The following is a 26,569-nucleotide window of genomic DNA, read 5'->3' on the forward strand; positions in this document are numbered from 1 at the left end:
TAAGGGTTTTCTAAATCACTATTGAGCCAGCTTATTTGTGATTTCTGATAGTTCATGCACTATTGCAGAAGGTACTTCCTGGCTCGGTTTCTCAGGTGTAAAGAAAGCCCAGTTCTAAACAAGATTTTTTTTATTCTATTTCTGACTAAAACCAATTATGGTAAAATGGTAAATTAAAACTTTTTCTAATGATCCCACCATACAGGCGGCAGAGTTCAGCAGCAGATTGACGTCTACACTCTCAGTAATGACACACTGTAGAATCAGCATCTATCGCACATCTGCGGACACTGCCTCATCATGACCACATCAAACCACAAAGCAATATGCTGATCAGGGTGGATATATGTAGATAATCACCCCCAGCTCGACCACAGTCACCGCAGGGTAACCCCTCACTGCTGCCACATCCACCCCAGCTACAGTGTATTTCACCAAACTGGAATCTCCCCAGGGCAAACCCCCGATCAGTCTTACACTTTTCAGTTCAACGCAAAAGGAAATAAATTTGTGCACACACACACACACACACACACATACACATTTACCCACAAAGAGTTCATTCTACTTTGCTTCTTGTGAAAGTGCGTAAATAAACATGTCTGTGTGTCTCTGCTGGCTGAGACTGAGTCATGTTTAAACCAGTGGCGAATGGCACGAAAACTGGGGTTTACCACTTGAGTGCTCGTTATATACAGAGAAGCAGACAAAATTAAAAGACTGTGTTTTGTCATTTTCATTGCAGCTGACCTACTTCTAAACCAGACCTGTAAAACGAGTTTTTGTCTTGACCAGAAATGGAGGTATTATATGTGTTGAGTGGATTAAAAAGACAAATCTTAAAATCTATAAAATGAATATCTATCATTAAGTTTGTTTACTGTCAAACATGTAACATGAAGGAGAGAAGGTCGATGCATGCCTCACTTTTAAGAGAGGGCTTGCATAACTCTTTTGATGAGACCACACAGCCATGAGACCAGGTGAAAAGGGCAGACTGGGAGTAAGTGCCACACTGTGTTTCCTGAACTAATCTAGCTCTTACATAACTCAGACAGTCAAAGAGCAGTGAATTTAGCTGATAATCACCTCCCTGACATTTAGCAACGGGGTGGTATGCGCTCTACAGGGAGGTCAAAAATACATCTGAGCCTATCTATGTTTCTATTCCTCCGTTTCAAAGATGCCCTGAAGATATATAGCCAAATACTGCTTCATGATCCCACTTCATGTGACCACACTAACCCATGCTTCCTGTTAAAGTGGCATAGATAGTCATCCTTTTCCTCTTAAATCATATAACATATTAGTCTGCTTTGCTCAAACAGCAACAAAGAAGACAAAAGCCAACTATGCATTTTCATATCACACCCACTGAAACATTCACAGCAGGATTCAGCAAGTTTACACTGAGAGGGTGTATGTTTGCATCCGTGTGACAAAGGGTGTGAGTGGAAATGTGAGTATTAAAAGTAATTTGGGATACCATAATGTAACAGGGGCAAAAGAGGAAAGCGTGAGGAAAGTGTGAAAAACACAGGTTTCTACTTAACTACTAGTCTTACACCATGGCAGTTTTTCATGTGCAGACGGGCAGAAACAACACAAAACTCCAGCAAACACCCTGCCAAACCTCCCTCTATTCAAAAACTGCATTTATAGACACAGGTGTGCACACACAAATGTATTCACACACACCCTGAGTGGGTAACAGCTCCACCACACTTTGATTGGCAATTACTGTTGAAGGTCGCGCATCACCGACACGGCTGAGTTCCAGGAAAAAAAAACTGGCTCTTATGTAACCTCAGCCCGGAGTCGGCAGGGACCCAAGAATCGTGCAGCTTGCAGGCAAGAAAAACTAGGACACAGCCTCAATGACTGCCACAGCCCCACACATTCATAAATACAAAAGACACTGTGTGGACACAGCCGCAGTGCCCCCTATTGGTGTATAAAGGAGGCACAGGGGAAACACCCTATAACAAGCTGAGGTCATAATAAAACACCAGAGAAGTGAAAGGAAGTAACTTGGCTTTTATGGTTCTACTATCTTTGCTCTAATTTCTGTAAAACCAGACAGAGTGAGTATATGGTGGTGCACAGTTCTGAATTCACCTATGTACTAACATGGAAACGTTTGAACTTATGTGTTGAAGCTCATTAATATTTTTTCTTGCATTGTATTTGTAATACAAGTCATGAAATTATTGCTTTTTCCACTCCTTTATCCTCGTGCTTCAAGTATCTTTTGTAATTATAGGGTCGTTAGCTGACCCCTGCTTTGTTAGGCCAGAAATACGCATACTTTTGAGAACACATTTGTGCATGTATGCTGGATGTTTCATCTATCCTGAATTTGTTCAAATAATCGTTTTTGTATGACGTAAAAAATTAATAGCAGACTCACTCCACATGAAATGTGCAAGAGACCAGTAGGGGCAGCATAGATGCAAATGAGACCAGATTTCCCAGGTTACTGATTAACAATCTTAAACCATCTACAAAACCACAGTTGCCATCTTTTCTGTCATGATATTAACATAAACCCAATACTTAAATCCTTTTTGCTACAATATTTACTGTGAACGTTGTGCAAAACCAGAAGTTCTAGAATGATTTCACTGATCTTCTGAACAATTTCACCCATAATGGAGCCAGCAGCCATTGTTATGGTTAAAAAGTAGTCATATTTCATATTGAGGTAATTTTTTTAAAACATTTTTTCTTTAAATGTTTCTATCATTATTATACTATATAAACTATATGTAGCTTATAACTTCTTGACCTAATTTTTCACATTTTCTCTTTCCACATCGAGTCAGTTTAGATGTCCAGTACAGCACATTCAAAAATTAAACATCGATAAAGGTGCTGCACATCAGGCAAAAAGTAGATGAAGCAGTACATGAATACATTAATCAAACAAAAAGCTCTGGTGAAAATCAAGCTTTCTTGATTAGAAATTTAGAAAACTACTAAAAATGCTTAGAAACATAATGAATGAAAAGCCTGAGTACCACCTGGGAACAACAGTGTCTTGACAAAAGTCTACACTTAGTAAAAGTACATAAGACTGAGAAACAACTAACCTAAGAAACAAAAACCATTGACTTGCAGGGCTGGCAAATGGGAACATGGTTTATTTACCTATTAGCTCATGATAATATGGGCCATTTGTTTGACTGCATTAGTTGTGCTAAAGTAATGAAGAAGAAAACACATATTGTGCACTTTAATCTCTGCAATTCACTGGGAGGGTCTCTACTGTTGTTTTGCTACAAACTTTGTGGATTCTTGTGTATTTTGTGCAGGTCTCTGGAAGCACCAGCAGAGTTTATGGTTATGGTGTAAGCATATATATTCTACAGAGGTTTTCTGGACTGGGATCAGCCAGTGCCAAAGACACGCCCTGGAGTCTTTCTACAGCAGCTGGACAACGAGTGGCTACCTGGTCTGAGAGGACAAAACAAAGAAGAAACTTCACATTCTCATTTTCCCTCCTACAAACTAAGTTTCTTGTCTTTAACAAAAAAATTGCCAAAAAGCAGAAGCCGTGTGTAAAAAAACTGCACCTTATAATTTAATGACTAGCTATCTTTAGCAGCAATAACAGTTTTCTGTATGATTTTATCAGGTTTTCTCATCACTGTGGAGAAATTTTGACATGAACATGAACACAGAATATTTTTTTCCTCTGACACATGCAGATCTGCGATTCTGTCAGGGCTATCATAACAATAAATGAATTGTATCTCAGACATTTTAAACAGGAAGTCTTTCTATACATGGCAGTTTTAAAATCCACATGAAATTAAAAACATGTCAAATTAATTAAGGTAGTAAATAAAAGATAAAAAAAGTTTTTTTTTCCTTTTTCCAAAGCCTGATTTGAAAACACTATTGAAAAAATATTGGTTTAAAGTTGAGATTTGACCGAGAAGAATATCTGATCCACAGGAAGGCTCTCTTCCAAAGTTTCTGAGCTGCTTTTACACTATTCATCTTGTAAACCACATGTGAGTTTTTACCTTGACTTATCTGCAAAATCTGAAATAAATGTTTCCCCAAATAACTCTCTCTTGATATACAGCTTGGCAAAAACTTAGAAAGGAAAATGTTCTGTCAGGATAGTGAGCAGACACAAATGCAGCTCTGGCACTTGGCCCAGCTAGCCAGTGAGTCACCTTGGAGCTTGGAAAAACCCAGTTTTATTGAGCAGCATGCAGTCAGACAGCACACATGTACCAACCTCCCTCTTTCTCACCGCTGTCAGTTGATCTGCACACAGTTTTATTGCAGACAATGTAGCAGGTGTTAAAGGCAGAATTAGTCTGGCCTTGTTTGCTACCAGCTGAGCCCAGAGCCCCCGCTAACTACAACACAGCTACAGCAGCTGCTACAATGCAGTTATAGAGCAACAAACGTTGTTACACAGACACAACAGAAAGGAGCTCAGCAGGAAAACAAGGACATGAATAAAATAATAATAATAAAAAAAGAAAAACAGAAAGAGACAACCTTAGGATTATCCATCTCATCAAAGGTTCTGAGCTGAAAGAAAACAGAAGGTTTAAGGGATTAGATAACAACACAGGAAGGAGGAAGTTAAAGCTGAGGTCAATGATACAGCATGACATGTTAGTCACGGTAAGTGTGTTAGAACTGCTGAGATACTCCAGCAACACAGAAGAGTAGTACTTGTGAAGGATATTCATCAAAGTTAGAAAAATTAATGAAGCATTGTGGAGGTGACAGCGACTGGAAAATGTTTCAACTACAAAAGTAAATGAGATGATAACAGCAAGCCAATTCCCTTTAAATAAGTGAGAGTTTGTGGATATGTAGTGCAGTCTATTTACCAGTAACTTCAAAGCTATATGAAGACACAATGTAAGGACAACTTGTCATATTCTAAATAATATGCTTCATTTTACTGTTTCTGTGTGAAGACTTGCATGATGACTTAGTCACTTTCAGTTCAATTTAGCCACTGATGAAACCATGAAATAGGAAATAAACTTAAAATTTAACAGAATAAGACATCATAATATGTTAAAATGCAAGGCTCAATGAAGTTCCTTTACACATAATTAGTAAAAAGTTGGCATTATCTTCAGTCAAAATATGCATAGAAAAATACATGACATATATTTTAAAACTGTACACAGTTTTATAGTTTATTGGGCATTTATCATCTTACTATGGATATGCACCAACGTCCTTGACAGCATGTCCTACCTTCTCTCCATAGCCTCTATCCTTAGTCATCATCTCTCGGAGCGTTTGCAGGACTTTGATGCACAGTCTCTCCTCATTTTCCTCCAGCAGCTGTTTGGTATGTTTGATCAACCTGCACAGGCACATCAGTCCTTAAGTCTCATTTTTAATTCAGAAATCAAATTGTTAACAAAAACGATACCTGCATTGCTTACTTGCATATAAAACCCCCGCTCTCACACTTTTTGCGCGAGTCTGTATTTTCAGGGAAGAGCAGCTCAGGCCGATGCAGCACATCCACCAGAACTGACAGCTCGGCCTGGACGAGTGGCCGTAAACGGTCCTCAAGAGCTGACACAATGTCCTTCATTACAAACAAAATAGAGAAAATAAAATAAAACTAACACTTAATATTTATAGAAATCAACTTGCATGAATATATTCAAACAAACTGTACCTGGAGCCTTTCAATGATGTTTCTGTAGTCCCGCGATGTGGTCACTACAGATTCTCTGCGGGCAGCGTTGCGAACAGTGAGTCTCCAGCTCATAGCCGTCTTCTGCACGATGTTATTGGATTTCACAAACAGGCTGTTCACCTGATTGTCTAGGTCTACAGGGATGGCTATTGCTCTGCTTTTGGCTGAGGGGTACACAAAGACAAGCATTTAGAATAGATTCATAGTTTAAAACTAGGAAATACAAGCACCTGATCTGAGGGTTAAGAAACATCTTACCGACATCAGAGAGCACTTTGATACAGTTTTCAACAAAGCCCTTCTGGACTGGGATCAACCAATGGCAATGGTAAACCCTGAACACTCCCTGCAGCAGCTGTACAAAGACTGGCTGCCTGGTCTGAGAGGAGGATACGGGAGGAAACAGAGAGAAACTTCACATTATCATTTTCCTTTTAGTTAGAAATAAGGTCTCTTGTCTTCAAAGAAACAGAAGAGTTTCCAGCATGAAAGATACCAGTCTGTTCTCTAGAGCACCAACAATTTGAACCACACCTTTTCAAGCAGTGTTGCAGTCATGTGAAAAAGAAAGTACACCCTCTATCAGTTTGGTTCTATCAAGGTACATTAAGAAGATTTTTGGATGTTTACCAGGTCTTAAATGAGCTTTATACACACTAAGATGAACAACAGGTGTTGACATGCTACACTATGCCATTATTTATTTAATAAAAACAAAACAAAAAAAAAGCCAAAGCTGAGTTTGAAAAACTATGTACACCTTATGATTTAGTGGCTTGTAGGAACACATTTAGCAGCAATAACTAAAGTAACATTTCTCTGTACGATTTAATCTGCCTCTCTCTCATCACTGTGGAGAAAATTTGGCCCGTTCTTCTTTGCAATGTTGCATCAGCTCACTGAGATTTGTAGACATTTGTTTATACACAGCTCTCTTATTGCTGCTACCTTTCAATCAGGTTAAAGTCTGAACTTTGACTGGTTCATTGCAACTCTTTTTTTCCAGTCATTCTATTGAAGATTTGCTGCTGTGCATGGGATCACATTTGGCTTTAGAATACAGAGGAGTTCATGGTTGAGCAAATTACTGCAAGGTTTTAAGGTCCTGTGGCTGCAAAAACAAGCCCAAATCACCAGTCCTCTGCCACCATGCTTGACAATTGATATGACATGTTGGTTCTGATAAGCTGTTTGGTTTTCACTCAACATGGCTTTATGAACTATGACTAAACATTTCCAACTTTCATACAACTTTGCAAACACAAGCTGTGGTTTCATGTGTATAAGAAGGAGCTTTATCATGGCAAACCTTAAAAATAAGCTTGTTTTTGACAGCAGAGTTAGACAAAGACAAAACTTCAGCATTCAACATGCTGAGACCTATAGAGACTGTGATGGAGCTCTTGAGTTCTTTTCAATGTCTTTGAGCATTGCACGTTTGTGCAGTGAAGTTGCTAGTATGCCTAGCCCTGCAAAGATTGGTTATTGACTTGAATGTTTTCATTAGTGAAGAATCTTTTTCACTGTAGAATGATGCACTGTTTTTCCTCCTTGACACTAAACACATGTCTTAATGCTGCAGACCAGCAAACTACCAAAATATCTGCTTTTATAGACAGCTCACATTTGATAATGAATTAATCAAGTGTATTTGATCAGCAGTACCTGACTGTTACTTACCCTTTAAATTCTTATAAAAGTAGCAAGAGTGTACTTAGTTTATCCACACACTACTTCTGGATTAAGACAGAGTTTTTGTATATTATGACACTTTGGTATGTCTTGTGGTGCTGCATCAATGTTTTACTTTTTAAGACCAGGTAAAAGCTAGAAGAATTTTTTTTAATTTAATTTTTAAGTCCTGTATTTTAAAACAGTATAGGACTAAAAAAAAGATCAACTTTCTTTGTCTTGACTGTTTATGTAAGCTGGAGTGACAGAACCTGTAATAAGACCAGCATGCTGACTCAGTGATGCTGTTGGACACCCATCAGTCCCAGACGTTTGCCCAAATCTCACCTTGTAAAAATCTGTGATTTTACACTTGTTTGACAGAAGACACACACAAACACCAAATATAGTGTTAATAACAAGGTACAAAAAATCTGCAGCATCCCAGGAAAAAAACAAACTGTTTCCCTGCTACAGAAAAATGACAAAAAATGCCTGGAATATTTTCCTTAGAAGAGGAGCCTGTGGCAAAGCACATAAGCATCAAGAAATAAAATATACATAGAAAAAAAAAATAAACACAAGTGAATGACACACAGACGTTCTAGTTAAAAACTATGCATTTCTGATAGAACTATTAATCCTGGCTATTCGCTGCCTATTCTACTTTATAATGGACCAAATCCTTAAAAACAAAATGCCTGTAAAAAAAAAAAAAAAAAAAAAAAAAGACAAGATGATGGATTAAAACTGCTCCTATAGTCGAATCCTCATAGTTGACTGAAAGGATTTTCTAAATATTTAAAGAAATAACAAATTATTAATAAAGCACTTATGGGAACAATGGATATTAACTTAAAGGATGTTTCTGTGAACTATTAAGAGTTTGCTTTTACATTACAAGGACACCAGGACTTTTACAATCACAGTCAGAACTAACCTGCTTTTTTGTAACCAATAAGCTCTATAGGATCACACACATATGGGGCATTCCTCATCAAATCTAAGTGTGAACAAAAAGTGCTTTCATCACTTATAAAAGCACTTTATATGAAAATAACTATGCTTCTAATCTAATAACCAGGCTCTTGCATCAGGGACTTATTTTTGGAGAGTCATGAGGCAGCAATTATATAGTATATTCCACTAATATGTTCATCTCATGACCACAGAAATGCAGGACTTAAAATGCAAATTACAGGGTTCAAAGGCCCAAATAATATAATCAAAAACAAAAAAATTAAAGGAGATTACAACGTTCTTCTAAAAGATAAAAACAGAAATACAATAGACAAGCAAGAATTCATAGTAAATTCATAGAAGCGAACTTCCCTCTGGATGTTGAGCCTCTAGTGGCATTAGGCACCCCCGCTCCCCGGGAGGTCCCACAGGGCAAGACAGGCCAGGAGAGGCCGCCCCCATGACCGGGCCATACAGGGACCGCAGCCAATGAGCTGCCACCGACCCCAGAAGGTACCCACCCCACACATGCCTAACGGGGAATGACAGGAGGGGACAGTGGCAGAGCCCAGACCAACGGCACACCATCCCCAGGCCCCCCCCCCCCCCGCAAGTGCACACAAACACACACAAACACATGCGCACACCTATATCCTTGCACACTCCCGCTCATCCTAACACATAAATGCCTCCTCACCCCCACCCACACAATATAAACACCAACACAGCATACACCCCTCCCACTCTCACTCCATACCCAGGGTGGCAACCAGACACCAGGCCATGCACCAACCCACACCATGGCATCACATCCGGGCAGGCCTAAACCCCTGGCACATACGGACCCCACCCCTCGGAGGGAGGGGGACCACCCTCAGGCACCAGAGCCCAGAACCCCCGCCCAGCGCGCCCCGGAATAGCCCGGCCCAGGACCGACGCCCACCAACCCAGGCACCACCAGTGGCCTCACCCCCCGCCATGAGGCGACCCCAACTGCTGGCCCCCACAGCCCCCGACAGGGCCGGACCCAGAGCCACCCCCACCGCAGAGCAGCCCGGTCCTGCACCACGGGAAACCACAAAGAACCCGCAACCACCAGTCACTCCCGGCCATTTTCCAACCCCCAAAGCAACGAGGTCACAGTCCTTTACCTACACTAAGTTATGGAGCTAAGCACAGGGGACCAGAGGGAACGATATTCAGCTAAATGGTTCTTTGAGGAGGCAGATATTGTCTCACTGCTGATGTGGTCTACTAAGATATTCCTAAACTGCTGAATACACAGATTATTTTTGGTTTTCCAGTTCACAAGGGTAGTTTTCTTTGCGATGCATAATGCTGTGCGTATCATGTGTGCAGAGTTAATTGTCATATTAATGTCACCCAAGTCACCTACTAGACACAGTGCGGGGGTTTGCAGGAATATTTCATTCATAGTATTTTTTAGAAGAGACAAACATTTTCATGTTAACAATCACTTTTCTGTTTCATGTCTCTTTCTTAGAAGGGCACCACCACCTGCCCCATTCACACTGTATCATTCACATCAGAGTGAATGAAAACTTGAAATGTGTTAATAACATAGTACATAAGCAATATGTCAAAACATCTTGTTGAGACGTGTGTTTGAAAGGTAACTTATTACTTGTATGTATTTTATAAGACATACATGCTGAAATCCAGAAAGAAAAGCAGCCATTCTGCATGTTACTTAAAATCATCATTGCAAATGGAAATATATACAAATTTCTTAAAAAAAGAGTTCTCTTTATATGTTTACACACTGTAAGTCACTGGTCTTGCTAACTTGCAGGTGACGCTTTAAGGGTGGAGATATAGTCTTCTAAGATAAAAGCATATATAAGAATAGGCAGAATAAGTCAAGAAGTCACTGAATGAAAACTAGCATGATGTTCACAAACATTATTCAAAGTCATGAATAGTTAAACAGTTTTATTGCTTCAGCTGTATATGTAACAGGGATACCTGAAGGCTTGTGCTCTGATCAGAAAAAGGTGAGCTGAAGAAGGTGGTTACGATGCTCATGACTGTCTCGGTCACGTAGCGCTCCAGAATGGTGTTTGCATGCTTGCGGTCACTTGTATTGTTGCACACCTTAACACAGCAGCAAAAACAAATTGGTTCTATTTCTCAGGGACATGGTCATTTTGAAGCAAACATGATGCTCCTTACCCTGCAAATGTCAACTAGGAAGTTATCAAAGAGTTTCCACATGTGATTGGAGGTGTAGATCTCCTTCATCTCCACCTCAGTGTCCACATAGCAGTGGTTGAGAAAGTTGATATAGGCGATCTTCACCTGAGGGATTTAAGTTCATTCAAGGCTTAGGTCAAATGTAACAAGGTATAATTCTGGTTAAAATCTTTATTACCAGATACATCACATTTGTCATTTGATGGTGGATAAAACTCTTATAACAGCCTAACACATTAGCATAGATGTCAAGCTGTCAGTTCACTTCAACCAGAGGGGCTCAGCTCACCTCAGGGATACAGTCTTCATGGGTCACCACACGTACTATATCATCTAGTGGTAACAAGGAGTTACACTTAATCTCTGTATAGACATTCTTGCCCTCGGTGCAGACAGCCAAAAGCTCCACCAGGTGTATATGGTACATCAGTGGACTGTTCTCATCCATGCGATCACGTTCCGATCGCATCATCTGGACCAGAGTCTGGAAGGAAGCACGATCATTGTAGAAGACCAGAACATCTTCTCCAGCATTCACTAGCTGTGGAGAGAACCACATTTTTTATTAGGTAAAAAGATGGCATAGGTGTGGCTTAATGAGACACATTTGAAAAAGAAACAAGATGCAACCTCTGCCATGACGATGTCCTGACACTTCTTAATGAACTTGTTCTCTGCTTTGACAATCGTCTGTAAGAACTTGAGGTACTGCACGTTGCGGCCGTGCGTTTCAATGCAGTGGACAAAATGCTGAACCACACGCTCATTGATCTCACTGCACAGCTGGAAGTTGTTCATGAAGATATGCTGCATGGTGATGGCTTCTAAAATCTGAACATACAGAACATACAGAGGGTGAGTTTTCTTTGGAGTCAAATTGGGGGTTTTCTGCAATACTACAATGAACTGCATAGTAAGAGAGAACAACTCACCCCTGGATTGAGGAAAAGATTGATGTGTTTGTGGAGCAGGGCTTGGTTTTGTTGGTTTCCTGCACAGAAGTTCTGCAGAAACTGATGAGCCAGCTTCATGATATCCTGCATGCGTAAATCTTCTCCCTGGAGGAGAAAATAACCTAGATGAGGGTTTATTCACATCCCAATGATGTAAGTGTCTTCAAATATCCCTGATTTCTTTATATAGTCCAGGAAACAGGAAATATGGAAACACAGTATATAAAGCAAAAACAGACTTTGTGCAATTGTAATGAGATTGAAAGTAAATATTTGGTCTTTTTTCTTTGATGCACATATGAACAGAGAATTAGTGAAAAAGCAGACAATGTCCAAAGATAAACCCTGAATGACCCTGTTGCTCAAGACCATTTTGAGAGATTACAAGAAAGTCTGCAATCAGTGTGTAAACATGTAAAAATAAAAACAAGTCACTGAGGTTCATTTGTACCTTTTCATAGGGGATCTGCAGCAGCTCAAGAACCACAGTGTGAGCCCCCATATTCCTCAGAAGCCTCTGCTGCTGTTTCCTGCTCTTCCTTCCTGACAGACCCTCTTGGACACATAACCTGCTGAGACGCAACAAGATCTAAGAGGGAACCATGAGCAAAGGAAAAAGAAAAAAATGCAGCGTTAGAGGACTAGATAATGAGCAATCCCAAAACACTGACAAAAAAATAAGTAATTACCAACTTTTGTACTGATAATATCATTACTGGTACTATAAGATTACCTCCTTTACAACTCTGTAGTTGTAACTGCTTGTGCTTTCTGCTTTCTTTGGTTTGTTAGCAGCTTCAGAGTCCCCCTGCAGACAACAACATAAAGTGTTAGATATTCAAGCTCTACAGAGTGCAAGGTGGAGTTACAGGCTTTTCCGTGAGTCTGTCAAAATGTAAAAAATAATGCACCTTTTTATGTTTTGGCTCAGCAGCAAGTGCTTCCCCTCCATCCATGCCCTCATCAGGCCCCTGTCTCTTATACACCCAGAGCTCAGACTTCTCTACAATAGAACGCAGCTGATCCAAGTCCGACTTTATTTGCTTGTAATTTTCCACATCTTGGCTGGTGACCAGCAACTGTACCTGTAAAGATGCAAAGGTGTTGCAATGTGAGATTAATGGTATAAAAACCCTACGAGACAACAGAAAATGCCATTGTTCATTTATTTATTCAGAAATAAATGAACAGGCTGACCGAGCACAGAAGAGTGTCTGAGCTTCTTTTAAAATATATGATAATAAATGTATTCTAATCTTTTCTATCTTGGTGGACTTGTTAAAGAAAGTGGTGAGTTTAGTGACTCCTTTTGTTTTACTGCATTTAGTTTGTATACCTGCTTAAATGCCTGCAGAACCTCCTGTCTCTGACTGAAATGTCTGAAGAGCAGGTGCAGAGCTCTGGACACCAAAGGAGGATAGTCATGCATGGTTAGGTGGAGCAGAACCCTCAAGAATGTTCTACCACCATGATCATCCAAGTCCAGAGGGGTGTTTTCTTCACTAGACATACACATAATAGACACTCAATTAAAACAACATCATCTCTTCTTTGTGATTCATTCTGAATAAAAACTGAGATTACCTTCCACCAAATATCCCCTCTGCCTGCTCCTCTATGTGCTCAAAATCCAAAGCACCTGCAGTTGTAGAAATGATACTGGTAACTACCACACGCCACTCTGCTGGTCCTACTGTATGTGTCATAAAACGTGTCTATATGTTAAACTGACCTGGCATGTTACTTGGACCTTCCACTACTCCAGTTATTGATAATTCACTCTGGGAATTACTCTCATCAAACTCCCTCTTAAAGATACAGAGCAGACAGGAGATTCTGTAGTCCAGACGGACATTTAGGATGAACTGCAGGGCAAAACAGAAAATACATGAATGTATTCAGCATTTAGACTTCAGGTTAGTTTGTGTTGAACATGAGTGTAAAATTGATCGCACTTCACCTGGAGGATCTCGATGATCTTGAGCTTGGTGTCCATAACCAGTATGTCCTGTTTCTCAGGTTCCATCTGAGTCTTCACTGTGCCTCCAGTCGAGCTGCTGGCTGAAGTTGTAGGAAGGAAGCCGCCTCCTCTTAGGACAACTTGGGACATCAGCTCTCCTACACCATGAATGGACCTCATCACATTACTACCTGGAAGGATACACACACATGCACAAACACGCAGATCAATTTCCTGTCCATCAGATCCATGTCCTCCTCTCACCACTCAGGATGTACCTTTACTCTCGTCTCCTTTGTCCACCTTGTTGAAAGGAAAAACGGCGTTCACATGGACACAATCTAGAATAGCCAGCAGGATCTTGGTTAGTCTGAGCAGGTCACTGAAGTTGTAGAAGCCAAAATAGATCAGGTTCCTGGCCAGATTTACCACCTAAACAAGGATATAACAGCATTTCTCAGGTTTAACCGTCAACATAAGTGATTTTTTATTTATTCTTAATTAAAAACTTGCCATACTGACCTCAAATGTTAGCTTGTTCTTCTCTTTGTCTGCAAAAGGAAAGCTCTGACAAACCACATCTCTGAGGTAGTTTTCAACAAACTCCATAGTTTGTGAGAATCGCTCCTTAATTTCATCTTTTGATGTCCCATCATTGTCATAGCTGTGGATCAGAAGATAAATAAGCAAACAATTACACAACTTAAAAGAAATACAAGCATTCAAAACAAACAAATATTTCATTGGACAAATTTCAAGTCATTTGTCCATTCTCTCACTCGTCAATAGAGATCTCCGAGGGGATCTCAGACCACAGCCGGGCGTATTTGACCGGCGTAACCTGCTCCTGAGGGTCACGATCCACATGCATGTGCAGCATCATTCGACAGAAAGAGGCTCGCAGGTCATAGGGCAAGTCCTCATCTGACATACATCGTAAGATCAGGTCAACATCCAGCTGGCCAGAGATTTTGTTGATTGCCAGATACTGTCTGTCCAAACACATCCTGGCAAACAGGTTCAGCTGGTATCTGTAACATTTACACACAAGATAATCCTGATATCGATTTTAATCTGCATAACCATCCAACTTCAAACCCAACTGATTTTCCCATTTGACTGACTGTTGATGTGGCAAATAAGAACAATCAACACATGGAACACAGGGAGCCTTGATTACCTGTAGTAACTGATCACTTCCTTGTCTTCCTTCTGGCCCTCCTTGGCATCCTGAGCCAGTTCCCTGATGCTTTTACTACGTATATCCTTATTGCTGTCTTTCCAGAACAACCAAACCTCCTCCTCATCCTCCTCTGACTCAACAGAGTTCTCTCCAAGTGGTGCTCCCTCAATCTCAAACCTTGAAAGCACCAGTCTACAAAAGATAAAGTTACCCAAGAAGGAAAACAGTCATCTTTTCTTTTCCTCTCTAATGATAAAATATTTAATTGCTGCATTTACTTACAGGATTCAAATAAGGCCCAATTTTCTATTTACACTATTTTTTAAATTAGTTCTTAATTTGGTTGGTGATTACATGAAATCAAATGAACATGTTCCAAAGTGCTTCTTGGCATACTTAAGATAAGGAAGCAAGAGAACTTACTTAGTTTCTATAAGGATGTCTGCATTTGTTGGGTCCAATACAGCATTACAGATGAGCTCCTGTGTCACAGGGATGGACTTATTCATTGACACGCACAAATCTGACAGATAGTCCAGGAACCTGGACATAAAAGACACACACAAAAATGCTAAATTCAATCACCCATGACTATAAAAATGAGATTAATTCAAACTCCAGAGTTGTCAGTCGAAAAAAAAAAAAACCCTAAAATCCTTCATAATGTTGTCATGTGCAACTGTCACATGTAATAGCAAGCAAACCAGTACAACAGACTTTACTCAGATCACCAGATGGTCCATAATGAGATACAATAACATCAGAGGGAAAACGCATACACACACACACAAACCTGGGCTCACGGTTCTTGCGGACAAGGCTCACAAACGTGTCGATTTCTGCAGCAGTGATATGTTTCTCAAGCAGCTTGCGGTTGTTATGGAGCAAAGCTGTGATTGTGTCTTCTGCCAGGACATCATAGCCAATCTGTTTCTGCATAAAGCGAAACTGTTTGGCAATATACTCCTGCAAGAAAGACAGACACTCTGAACCAACCTATGCAAACACAACGTGGCATATACACACAGTGAGAAAATGTGTTTTCACATGCATGATCTTATGCTCTCTCCAGAAGGCATGAACCCTTTAGGTTAAGACATGGCAGCTAGCATCTGGTCCACCACTGGCCCACACAACACTTGCAAATGCTGTAACTGAGCCATAAGTGGCCAAAATAACCTGGATCTGACCCAAACATGTCTGCTATTTGGGGACCAGGTCAGTTGGGTGTGTGACAGCATTTTGGATGCCAAATTTGCCCCAATTCCACACTGTAAATTTAGACCAAATGTGATCCAGAAGAACACAGTCTCATACATCCTGACACACAAGGATTCTGTAAATCAAGGCCAAATATGAGCTGAGAACATTTCAGATGTGGTCCAACAAGAGATATTAAATACTCCTCAGCTGCTTCTTGCGAAAAACTTACGATTTTAACGGTAAAAAACAACATTACCGTAATAATAATTATTGATTTAATGTTTTTTTCTTTCGTAAGTGACCACACAGAGACACAGAGGCGTGAACCATCTGACGTAAACCGTCCAAGATGAGCTTTACAGTTTATTGTGGACAGAACATTCAGTTGCATTCTCCATGATTTTATGACAACAGTGTTGCAGCACAATATTAGCTTGTATTCACTTAAGACTGGCACAAATACTCATTTCACTATGTGCTGACGTTCACAGAGATGTTAAGGCCGGACAAACTCTACCTGATTCTTGCGATAATCCTGCTGAGAGTGACGTAGAACCCTGTAACACAGGCGGCATATGTGTCTGAAGGGTGCATGACGCTGGTCAGCCAGCTCCTCCAGTCGCAGCATGGGCCCGTCCCCACTGTCTGTGAACGGAGCCTGCAGCAGCTTGAAGATCTGAATGCAAGAATTATGTTGTGACATTTAAAACCATATTGAGGCTGAAGCCAAACAAGCATGCCGATTCAAACAGTAGATGTGGCATTCATGCCATTTCAACGCAGTTACAAAGATTTGATGAGGAGGAGTTTGGGGGAATTGTAGTGAGGCTAAAAAAGTTCACTGTTACTGGACAATGTAATCCAAGGTGTGTTCAAAGTGTAGCTTTTGCTACATCAGGACATTACCTGTTTGAGAATATTCTGTTCTCTCATGAGTTTCTGACGTTCCCTGTTGGGTCTGTTAACCATGATCTCCAGAACATCCTGTCCATTGTTAGGAATATCCACCACAAAGAACACCAAATCCTCCAGAAGTTTCGTAACGGCTCTGATTGGATTTGCAAAAAACAGACACACAAAGCAAAATCATGACTGCTTTGTTTTCAGAGGGAAATATATATTCTTGTCTCACAATGCACTTATACCTCCTTTCATTCTGTGTGATGGTGCCTTTTTCCAGCTTTCCAGCAATAGACGCTAGTACTTTACTGGCATCGTTTGCAAAATCAAGGTCTCTCACTTCGGCCGGGGAGACAGGCACAATGGCAAAAGCTTCTTTGTCCTCTTTGTGTGCAGATGTACCAATCTTAAATGGGGGAGGGGGGGTACAACTTTCTCAATTATCAAAGGCAATACATGATAATTGTAACTGTTTACTATACGTTTCTAAGCCATTAACAGGACTTTATACAGCTGCACCCATGCAAGACATTCAATCCCAAAACACCAAACTTACTGCTCAGCAGTGAAGGAACTTGAACATTTTAAACTGTAGATTTTATATCAGAATAATCAACTTTACAATTTACATCTGATATTCAAATTACTAGTAATAAAACATTACTCACACGCAGCATGACAGGTTTTTCCTCCTCTTTGTCGATTGGCTGGTTGGTGCTGTGAACCCAGGTGTTGGTGCACAGATGTCTCAGCCGCACATATGAGTTTCTGATCGGAAATTTGAAGTTTTATGAAAGATTTTTTTTTTGTTTTCTTTTTGGACAACAAAGCATACATGTTTTAGATGCATTAAAAGTTAATGTCTCAAATGAAACATTTTTAATCACAGTTCGCAAACAACTGCAAACAACAGTATGTTTCTCCTGCTCACTTCCTTTCTGTCAACATGTACACACTACAATAAAACTGACAGAGCACTCGTGAGCCGTTAATTTTTTTAATCGTTACGTTTTTTTTTTTGTTTGTTTGCTGGCTGCTGGTTTTGACCACAGAAAACACGGCGTCCCTGTCTCCCTTCCCTGCTGCAGCTGTGCTTCTAATTTAATCAGGAGAGTGCGGGTTTATTAACATGAAGAGATGTTTTCTGTCTGGAACTTAAGAAAGAAAAAAATAAAATAAAATAATAAAAAAATTATATATATATATATATATATATATTTATATAAGGCCGCAGCCAGGGCCCCGACCAGCATCAAGTGAAGGCCCCAGGGGACTGGGATAGTGAGTCTGTCATTTATGTATTGCTCAACAGTTGCAAGAAGAATCAGTCCTCACCAAACTTGCACAAGCACAGAAGTTCAGAGAGATATGACTGTGCCATCCTAGAACAATGACCTATTTAATGCAATTCATCACTACTCATATCCGCATCATCGTAAACAAGAATTGCACATATTTAACTGGTATCTATGTACTCCTACTTTAGACATATATCAGGATGATGTAATATACTGTGGAAGTCCCCCATTTGAAATGACTCTGTTTTTTGCTTTTCATTGCCAAGCGAGACAGACCAGGAACCAGACCATATTAAGTAAAGTATGAGCAATAACAAAATATCTGATTGGGTCTGAAATGCCTTGCTACTTATCATGGCTTTCCTACCTGGGTACAAGTGAGTCTCCCCCTCTTAAGGTGGTAGGGTCAAGCTCAAATATGGAGGAAATGTCGTTTCCGTCAGGAACCGACACAAGTGTGTACATGACTTTATCTTGGACATTTCTCAAACGTGCTCGTAAGGCTTCTTGCTCTGAATCAAGCTGGAGGGGGGAGACAGCATATCAAACCTGGTTAGAAATTACTGGCACAATAAAAAAGCAAAGCAATATCTTAAACAACAGATGTTCTCTTTCAACAGCTTAGACATTGGTAAACAAAAAATTTAAAGATATTTTTATTTCATGATAGTAATAATGAAAAGCTGAATTATATCAATCAAAAATTAAAAGACCCCCGTGTCTAAGAGTAAAAACAACCAGCTCCTTCTTTCATAAGCAGAATTTTCTCATGTTCTCAGTTATCATAAAGGTAAATAAGCTGATAATGGCTGCCATAGAAGGCTTAAAACTAATGAATTTGCATTTAATCTTTTCTTTGAACAGATTTTTATGGTTTTAATTTTATTTAACTTTAATTTAATGATGATTGTGATAACATTGAGCAATATCTTTTCCATGTTTCCTGGGTCCTGGTTAAACAGATGCTATAAATTTAGCAGTGAACTGAAGCAACTATTTGTGTTTTGAGGAAGGATGAATTCACAGTGAAAGGCTGCCATCTGCTGATCACTGAAGTATAATACCTTCACAATCTTCCTCCCTCAAACCTGCTAGTGCTGGATTTGGTAAACAACACAATAGTAAAGTTTTCAAAGCAACATTACTTCTCTTTGGCTCCTCAGTATTTACCACAGAGGAAAAAACGGAGCAGTCAATTGTTTTTAGATACTATGCCACCAGTAACAGACTATCAACTAAATTTAGTCTCAGTAATATTTAACACCTCCAGCTTTATAAGTGACAACTCTTCTGAAACAGCGTTCTGAAATACTGGGAGTTTTTTAAACAGTGATTTGTCAGCTAATCTAAACAGCTCATTTTAGCAAACATAATAAAGGTTTAACAGCATTACTCAACGATAACTGAATTATCAACACAGCAACTCATCTATTTTAGGAGTTGCTGTTATAAACAACAAGCAAGTTTATTATTTTGGCACGGCTTACGTACAAGAGAGCGAGAATCAAGGCACTCCTCTTCATACTCTGGGTTCACCTGCAGAAATACAAAAGTAGTTGACTTCTGTATTTCATATATCTATATACAGACATATCTATTGAAAGACATAACTCAATATATGATTGATACATTGATGATCAGGTTAATGTATCAATTATCAATCAGATACAGATATATATATTTATGAAAAGCCACACACTGACAGATGGATAGACTGACCTCTGCTGCCAGGTAGTGTCCAGTAGCTAAGTGTTTGAACCTGAACAGGCTGTTCCAGTAGCCTGCCCCCCCTCGACATGGATCATGCTGTACGACCTGACATCATAAAACAGATAACAATGTAAAATGAATGCTGAAATATAGATTTACATTCCATTTTTATGTCACTTCAGGAATACAGAGAACAGCTTTACATCACACACCACGGCCTAAAATACTTTTGTTCACCTCTATTTCCCATAAGGCTTTGCTGCTGGTTGCAGAGGTAGCCGACTGCCGTCCAGTAGTGCGAAGAAAAACATATTGTTTTTTTCTGTGATCATCGCATGTGAGAAATTTCTCTTGTTCTGCGTGAAACAACCGTACGACATCACCCTGGAGAGAGCAAAAAGCATATTTCCCATGACATTAAAAAATACATCTCTCTGAAAAGAAAGAAAAAGTCATATTGCTCAATAAAATGCTTTAAAATCCATAATATCTCTGGTGAACGTGCTTGTGGCTGATGTGGACAGTCAGGTTTAGTTAGATCAGTTATTTGAAATGAAAAAAAAAAGTTTTAACACATGAGCGGCTGTGCCAAATTTTATATGTTAGGAATGCTGCTAAGCAAACCAATAGGTCCACTTAATTTTTTGTGTTAAAATCCCACATACACAGCCATTAAGTATCACAAAACATGTTTTCATTTGTAAGCATCTATTGTAGACTAATAACACTGAAATAGAAACAAACAAAACAAGCATCCCACTCAGATCTGATGAGCAACCTTGTGCAACACCTACAGCTTGAGGTGCACATTTTTTTTTGATAAAATAAAAAAAAAAATAAAAAAAATGGAAAGGGCAAATTTTCTGAAATAATTTACATAAATCAGCTAACTAATTATCTCTATTATTTATAGTAGATCTCTGCCTATTACCTCCAGTAAGATGGAGGTCATGTATTCAGTGGCATTGGTCTGTCTGTTTGCAATATAATTGAAAAGTTATGGACGAATTATGATTAAATTATCAATAAATGGAATAAAGAATAAGTGATTAGACTTCAGGGGTGATCCGGATCACAACCTGGATCCATCACTTCTTTTTTTTTTTTTTAAAGGATTCTTTACAATAAGGAGACAGGGATAGTTTTTCCTTTAGAGCTTCTAACTCAAACATAATGCCCACAAAACACACACAAAAAAAGACAACGGCTCATTGGAGGTCTGCGCTCTCTGAGGGCTTCTAGTTCATTTCATTTGGCAATTTCCTTTACATATCTTATACAACTGATATATATACATATTGTATTAGTAAGAGATTTCTTTCTGGTTTTACGCACCCCTTTCAGGACGACCTCCTGGTTGTCGCTCCACTTCATAAACAAGACAATCTTCCAGCTAGTGTTACAGTTTACAGAGTTCACCTGGAAACCAAACAGACGGACCACAGCTTTAATTTTCTGGCAGCACTCCTGTACAGTCACGTAACTGCAACAAAGGATATTGTAGAGTTTTCTCCTCTCATCTCCATTACTGCAAACCCTTATTCATTCTTCTGATGATATACTATCCCAGGCTTCACTTCTTTCTGGATCATCATGGTGTTTCTAAGGTGAATTATGGGGCTTTTCCTCGATTCTACTGACTGACATTTGCTAGAGGTGCGGATCATAAAAAGTGCCTGATGTGTTCCTGAGATATTTACCTGCATAACACCTCTATTAAAACATCTGTAAAATTGATTTTTAGTTTCTGCCTCTGCACAGTTACTACATAACTTTACTAACCCCTTAACAAGTTGGACTGTTATCTGGTTTTTACGGAAAGTAATGTAGTTTTCCTTTAAGAGGAGATAACTGTAAATCTTTCACTGTGTTCCAGGTGAATTTACACTAACAAAGTAATATATATCTTGATTCTGACAATTCAGTAGTTATCTCACATGTCTCAGCTTGTAGTTGTGAAGGTATACTTCAGTAGTTTGGGGTATGTCATTTTGGACAAGAAAAAAAATAGACTCTTCAAGAAAGGGGTTAATTGTTTAGATTCTCAACTACAAAACTGTACAACTCTCTTTGGATTCTGTTTGATTTCACCAACATTCATGATTTATGATTTAATTGCTTAAATCACAATCCAATAAAACGTAGCAATCTGCTCCTACAGCTACTAATCAAACTGTTCATGAGAGAAAAAAAAGCTAAAAGAAAACCTCATTGCATCCTGGATTATCCACAAGCTGGTGTGAGCTTGCATGAAGTGGCTGGCCAGCATTCACTGGGTTCAGAACCACTTTGTCTCCAATCACCACCTGCAATCACACAAACACACAGTGTAGGAAAAGCTTTCAAACATGCTTGTGTACTGTAACCCTAGCATAAGAAAAGCTGCCAAAGATGGAGTCAAGGATCAGAAATAGTTATGCAAAATATTCCCCAGTCATACAGCTTACATTCTGAAATTTTATTTAAATGTATTAAAATATTTAGTTAAAAAATTTACTGAATTTTGTAAACATCAGGAACATGAGGTGTTCAGCTCCACACATCTCTAACATGCATCTTCTTGTAGGCAAGGGTCAGAAAACATCAGCCTCTCAGGCTGAGTCAGTGTATATTCTCTCCAAGCTGGTCCTAACTCCAATTCTTTTATAAAACCAAGAAAAGGAGCTTGAAAGTGAAGTCTGTTATGTGGTTCATTATGTCCTTCAGCAACAGCCCACTACTTCCTGCTGCAGGTGGAGAAGAGCTGGCGTCAACAAGAGCTTTATAGCCAAATACACGAACTGTTGGCTCCTGTCCATGTGACTCAACACATCAAACTGAAGGTGAGGAGGGCAAAACTATCCTAGTAAGACTGATGATTCTATTTTCATTGTTGATTTGCTCATTATTTTTGTATTTCTATTTTTTACCAACAGTCCAAAATCCAAAGATGTTCAGTTTAAACTTGACATAGAAAAGAAAGAAATACTAACAACTAATTTACAGTTTTGATTTACAAAACAATTGAGGGGATTGACTTATAGAATCGTAAATTGATCGATTCATCAGTTATTGCTGCTCTAGAGTGCTGCATATGTCTAAACAGCATTTTTCTAAACCCTAGGTTTTTACTTTACCTTTTGATGTTAAAAAACTTATACGACAAGCATACAAATAAGCAAAAATTGTCATCTTGGTAACCAAGAAAGAGGATGAGCAGAATGTCTGGCAGGGTCCATCTATACTCAGTTGTATTTGTATGTCGACAGAAATGATGAATTATTGTAAGAGGCTGCTTGTCTTTGTATTGTATATGTTTCATCACTGTGGAGAAGTTAGGCTGAGTGAAGATTACAGCTGGATGAAACTTGGCTCGCAGAAGAAATGATGATGCTGCTGCAAGAGAGGAGGATTTACTCATCTGTCTCTACTCCTAACCAGCCCAACACACTCTTAAGTTAAAGTGTTGATGTAATTTTGTTGACTGATAGCAAGGACTTTTTCTTTATTTCTTCTGTTTATATCACCTAGGGAGGCAAGTTTTTTTTTTTTTATTCATTATTCTTGGTTATTACGAGATAGTTTTAGCCTGAAATCTAAATTAAGATACCGCTTGCAGGCATATTGTAAATTAACTTTTACATTTTTCAAATCTTAACAGAAAGTCTCTGTGACTGTTTGAAACCTGATTAAGTTTGGTTCTTCTCATGTTAGCCATCTCTCGACAGGGTGCAACATAGGAGCAGCACATTTACAGGAAACTGAATGTTGCTGAAAAGTGTTGAGATTTTATCTCAGTTTAGTGGCAGACTTGTGTGGACTGTTGAAAATTTTGAACACTAGTGGCCTTTATTTGAACATTGCTTAAAAGGAAATAAGTCAAGGGAGAGAGTGGATGACATTCAGCAAAAGGTCACAGGCTGGGATTTGAAACCCAGGCCGGTCGTGTCGAGGAACTTCAGCATCTAAGCATCGGCCGGAACATAAAAGCTTTCTACCCAGCCTGGTCAGAGCTACCCTGTCATCCATCTTTACATATTAATGTACTATTTTTAAAGTAGTAAATTTATTCCAAAGAGAAGGCTTGAAAATACAAAAAATCATAATATATTGCATCCAAGACACAAGTCAAACCATTACTTGATGTTGATTCACATTCACTTTAGTGATCCCACTCTGTACCAAACCCACGGACTTGACCACTCACACTGTCCCCTATAGAGCGAAGTTTGTAGAAGGGCTGTATGTAGAACCAGGAGCCCTCATTTCCTGCAGTGTCCAACATCACCCTCATAGCATTCTTCTCTAGCAGCGCCGGCAGACGTTTGTTCACTGTCAGGTATTTGTTACTCTTCAGGTGAAGGAGCTGAGCAGAAATAATGCAAGCAGTTAAAGTTAGCTTATTAGATGAAAACCAGTTAGACAATGATGTGTTACATGATGTGTTGTGATGACATCATGAAACGTAAAAAAATTCAAGGATTATAATTTAAGATTAAATAAAAAAGAGAGATATTTCCGAGGGACAGACCTGAATGACGTTCCCGTACTGGATTACTGTTCCAAGTAGCTTTTTATTTTCAGAGTCATTTTGCTTTTTCTCCAAGTCAGCAGCATGCTGGGATGCAAAAGCAAGAAAAGAGAAATTAATCTCACAACTAAATACATCAGAGTTTACCACAACAACCACATAAAAAAACACTCTACACTGGATGGAAACAGAGCACAGCTAGTCGGAAATAATAGAATTCTTAGCCCAAAAAATAAAAAGTACTTTTCAGCTTCACTTTTCAAATGGGTTTTAAGTGAAGCTCAGGCTCATATATCCATGGAAACGCAGAAAAGATTGCAATCTTCTATTTTATGACTGTGTGATCAGATGGATTGCTTTAAATGGTATTGTACTGCAGCAGAAAGAGAGAAAGAAAGCCTAGAAGGCAGAAAGGTAAGACAGTGGAAGTGAAAGGTTTAGAAAAAAATGTCTATAAAAGGACAGACAGGGATTCTAGTAGCACATTCACAATAAAAAAAAAAAAAAGGGGGCTCTGAAACTGTAGTGTGGGGAACACAGTTAAATTTTTCTGTACATTCACTTTGCATTCAGTGATAAGAAAAATTTCAACAACACATCAACATGAAAAAATTAAAACTAAAAACTTCTGAAACCAGCTGTGTTCTGTCTCTTATCTGCTGTCCTGACGACAGCTGTGTGTCTTGTGCACTGGTCTGTAGTGACCGCTGTGAGGTGAACATGTCGTCACTTCACTTACGTGGAGCTTGTTGAGCAGCACTGTGTCGGTGTTCCCTCCAGGCTTCGCCGCTTTCCAAAACTGCTTCTGGGCCGAGTAGCGGTTCATGGGGCACAGTTTGAACAGACAGTCTGCACCAACAGAGAGGCAGTATGAGCAAAGATTCATATAATGAAATCATACAAAAGGCAGGACAAAAACAATTAGAGATAAGAAGAAAAAAACGTGCTGTAAATGAAGTGATATGAAAGACAGGTCGCTGCTACAGCTTAGCAACACATATTAAATATCTCAGTTGCTAAAACATACCAAAAAAAAAAAAAAACACCCACATAATAAACGACAGCTTTTGACAAGTCATTTATTCAACAAATTCATAACAAGAAATATAAATGGAGACTATTTTCATCCTCCTGAGACTGATCCAGACACGTGCGTACTTGCACTTCAAACACATATTAATAATTCTCCTGAATGGAGATCAAAGGGCTTATCTGTTTCAGGGAAGAGTGCTGAGGAACAACACAGGACGTGTCTGTGTGTGCGCTCGTGCTGTACAAGCATTGTAACATGTGATTACATCCTGTGGTCAAACCACAATAAGTAATGACACACAAAAAACTCAATGTGTTTGTGTGTTATGAGGAGGAACTGTAATTAGCGGTGGCCAGTAGTTTGCAAGCGCAGCGACAATGAGATGCTGCTGTCATCAACAGCGTTTTACTGTACTGTTCATTTTCATAAACTGCATAGAAGCCCGCCAGGAGGGAAGACATGGCTTTTATTTGCATGTGCAGACAGTGCTAACAAAGTTCCTCTTCAGTCCCAGGGCAGTTCCTCTTCTGTAGCACGCTATAACTCCAACACAAGGATGAAAGCTAGGTTTTATTTAGCAAGTATAGATGAACTACTTTCCATGCAGAGTTAAAGCTCTGCTCACCATTGACTCCTCCCTCCGAGTCATGGCTTTCCTCCGATTTCACCTCTCATCAGACCAAAACTTTTTTTTCTAAGTGGGTGAAAACAAGAGAAAAAGAACAATCTGTCCATCCTTCCTCATTCTGTCTCTCTCTGTCTTACACTTCAAGCTGCAGTAACATGCCCAAATAAGGTCAGCCATGAGAAGGGGAGCTGAATGACAGAAAGAGAAAGGAGAGGGTGGGGACTCCCCATCTTCCCCCTTCAAAATTCTGTCATCCCTCCTTCTCCTCTCTGAATTCCTAAAAGAAAAATACACCTCATTTGTTTTCTTTATGGATAAATGGTGGAGATTTCCTAAATCCTCCTCTGTCCTCTTCTAACCCCATTTTCCCTCCTCTTTAGATGTGTTTACTTTAATTTGACCCAAAATATAGTTAGAAAAAAAAGAGGGGGAAGTGAAAGAGAAATGAGGAAGACAGAGGGGGAGAGTTAAAGAATGTGAAACAGAAACAGTAAGAAAGTGGAAGACTTGAGAAAACCGGTGCTGTCGGTGGAGTCGATGTGTACTTGTGCTTCTCAAATGCTGACAAGCATGAATCGTGCTTGTAGTTGTAAATGAGCGAAAACTGAGAGCTTCAGTCTAACAAATGAGCTGCTGTTTTCTTTTACT

At 39.4% G+C, this 26,569-nt stretch overlaps 1 protein-coding gene across 4 annotated transcripts in view; it reads right to left on the minus strand.

The window, feature by feature from the left end:
• The window catches only part of LOC121637502 (inositol 1,4,5-trisphosphate receptor type 1), an 80,237-nt gene that overhangs the window by 35,525 nt on the left and 18,143 nt on the right, over positions 1 to 26,569 (minus strand). For 3 of the 4 annotated variants that reach the window (XM_041981702.1, XM_041981701.1, XM_041981700.1), the window contains exons 4-38: positions 25,000 to 25,109; positions 24,261 to 24,347; positions 23,937 to 24,095; positions 21,958 to 22,056; positions 21,086 to 21,169; positions 19,988 to 20,134; positions 19,760 to 19,855; positions 19,532 to 19,576; positions 18,408 to 18,562; positions 17,411 to 17,510; positions 16,988 to 17,148; positions 16,749 to 16,890; positions 16,360 to 16,518; positions 15,433 to 15,605; positions 15,063 to 15,182; positions 14,637 to 14,831; positions 14,236 to 14,487; positions 13,979 to 14,120; positions 13,735 to 13,888; positions 13,457 to 13,647; positions 13,229 to 13,361; positions 13,081 to 13,135; positions 12,833 to 12,998; positions 12,408 to 12,581; positions 12,230 to 12,304; positions 11,948 to 12,085; positions 11,476 to 11,601; positions 11,174 to 11,374; positions 10,833 to 11,084; positions 10,523 to 10,648; positions 10,316 to 10,444; positions 5,957 to 6,077; positions 5,678 to 5,862; positions 5,436 to 5,584; positions 5,242 to 5,353 (exon numbers count right to left, since the gene is read on the minus strand). In XM_041981702.1, coding sequence (XP_041837636.1) covers positions 5,242 to 5,353; positions 5,436 to 5,584; positions 5,678 to 5,862; positions 5,957 to 6,077; positions 10,316 to 10,444; positions 10,523 to 10,648; positions 10,833 to 11,084; positions 11,174 to 11,374; positions 11,476 to 11,601; positions 11,948 to 12,085; positions 12,230 to 12,304; positions 12,408 to 12,581; positions 12,833 to 12,998; positions 13,081 to 13,135; positions 13,229 to 13,361; positions 13,457 to 13,647; positions 13,735 to 13,888; positions 13,979 to 14,120; positions 14,236 to 14,487; positions 14,637 to 14,831; positions 15,063 to 15,182; positions 15,433 to 15,605; positions 16,360 to 16,518; positions 16,749 to 16,890; positions 16,988 to 17,148; positions 17,411 to 17,510; positions 18,408 to 18,562; positions 19,532 to 19,576; positions 19,760 to 19,855; positions 19,988 to 20,134; positions 21,086 to 21,169; positions 21,958 to 22,056; positions 23,937 to 24,095; positions 24,261 to 24,347; positions 25,000 to 25,109 — 4,913 coding nt within the window. Of the gene's footprint in view, positions 1 to 4,521; positions 4,555 to 5,241; positions 5,354 to 5,435; positions 5,585 to 5,677; positions 5,863 to 5,956; positions 6,078 to 10,315; positions 10,445 to 10,522; positions 10,649 to 10,832; positions 11,085 to 11,173; positions 11,375 to 11,475; positions 11,602 to 11,947; positions 12,086 to 12,229; positions 12,305 to 12,407; positions 12,582 to 12,832; positions 12,999 to 13,080; positions 13,136 to 13,228; positions 13,362 to 13,456; positions 13,648 to 13,734; positions 13,889 to 13,978; positions 14,121 to 14,235; positions 14,488 to 14,636; positions 14,832 to 15,062; positions 15,183 to 15,432; positions 15,606 to 16,359; positions 16,519 to 16,748; positions 16,891 to 16,987; positions 17,149 to 17,410; positions 17,511 to 18,407; positions 18,563 to 19,531; positions 19,577 to 19,759; positions 19,856 to 19,987; positions 20,135 to 21,085; positions 21,170 to 21,957; positions 22,057 to 23,936; positions 24,096 to 24,260; positions 24,348 to 24,999; positions 25,110 to 26,569 lie in introns of all 4 variants that reach the window. The other variant, XM_041981699.1, reaches the window with a different exon arrangement.

Source organism: Melanotaenia boesemani, chromosome 3, assembly GCF_017639745.1.
Source record: "Melanotaenia boesemani isolate fMelBoe1 chromosome 3, fMelBoe1.pri, whole genome shotgun sequence".
In the NCBI taxonomy this organism is placed as follows: domain Eukaryota; kingdom Metazoa; phylum Chordata; class Actinopteri; order Atheriniformes; family Melanotaeniidae; genus Melanotaenia; species Melanotaenia boesemani.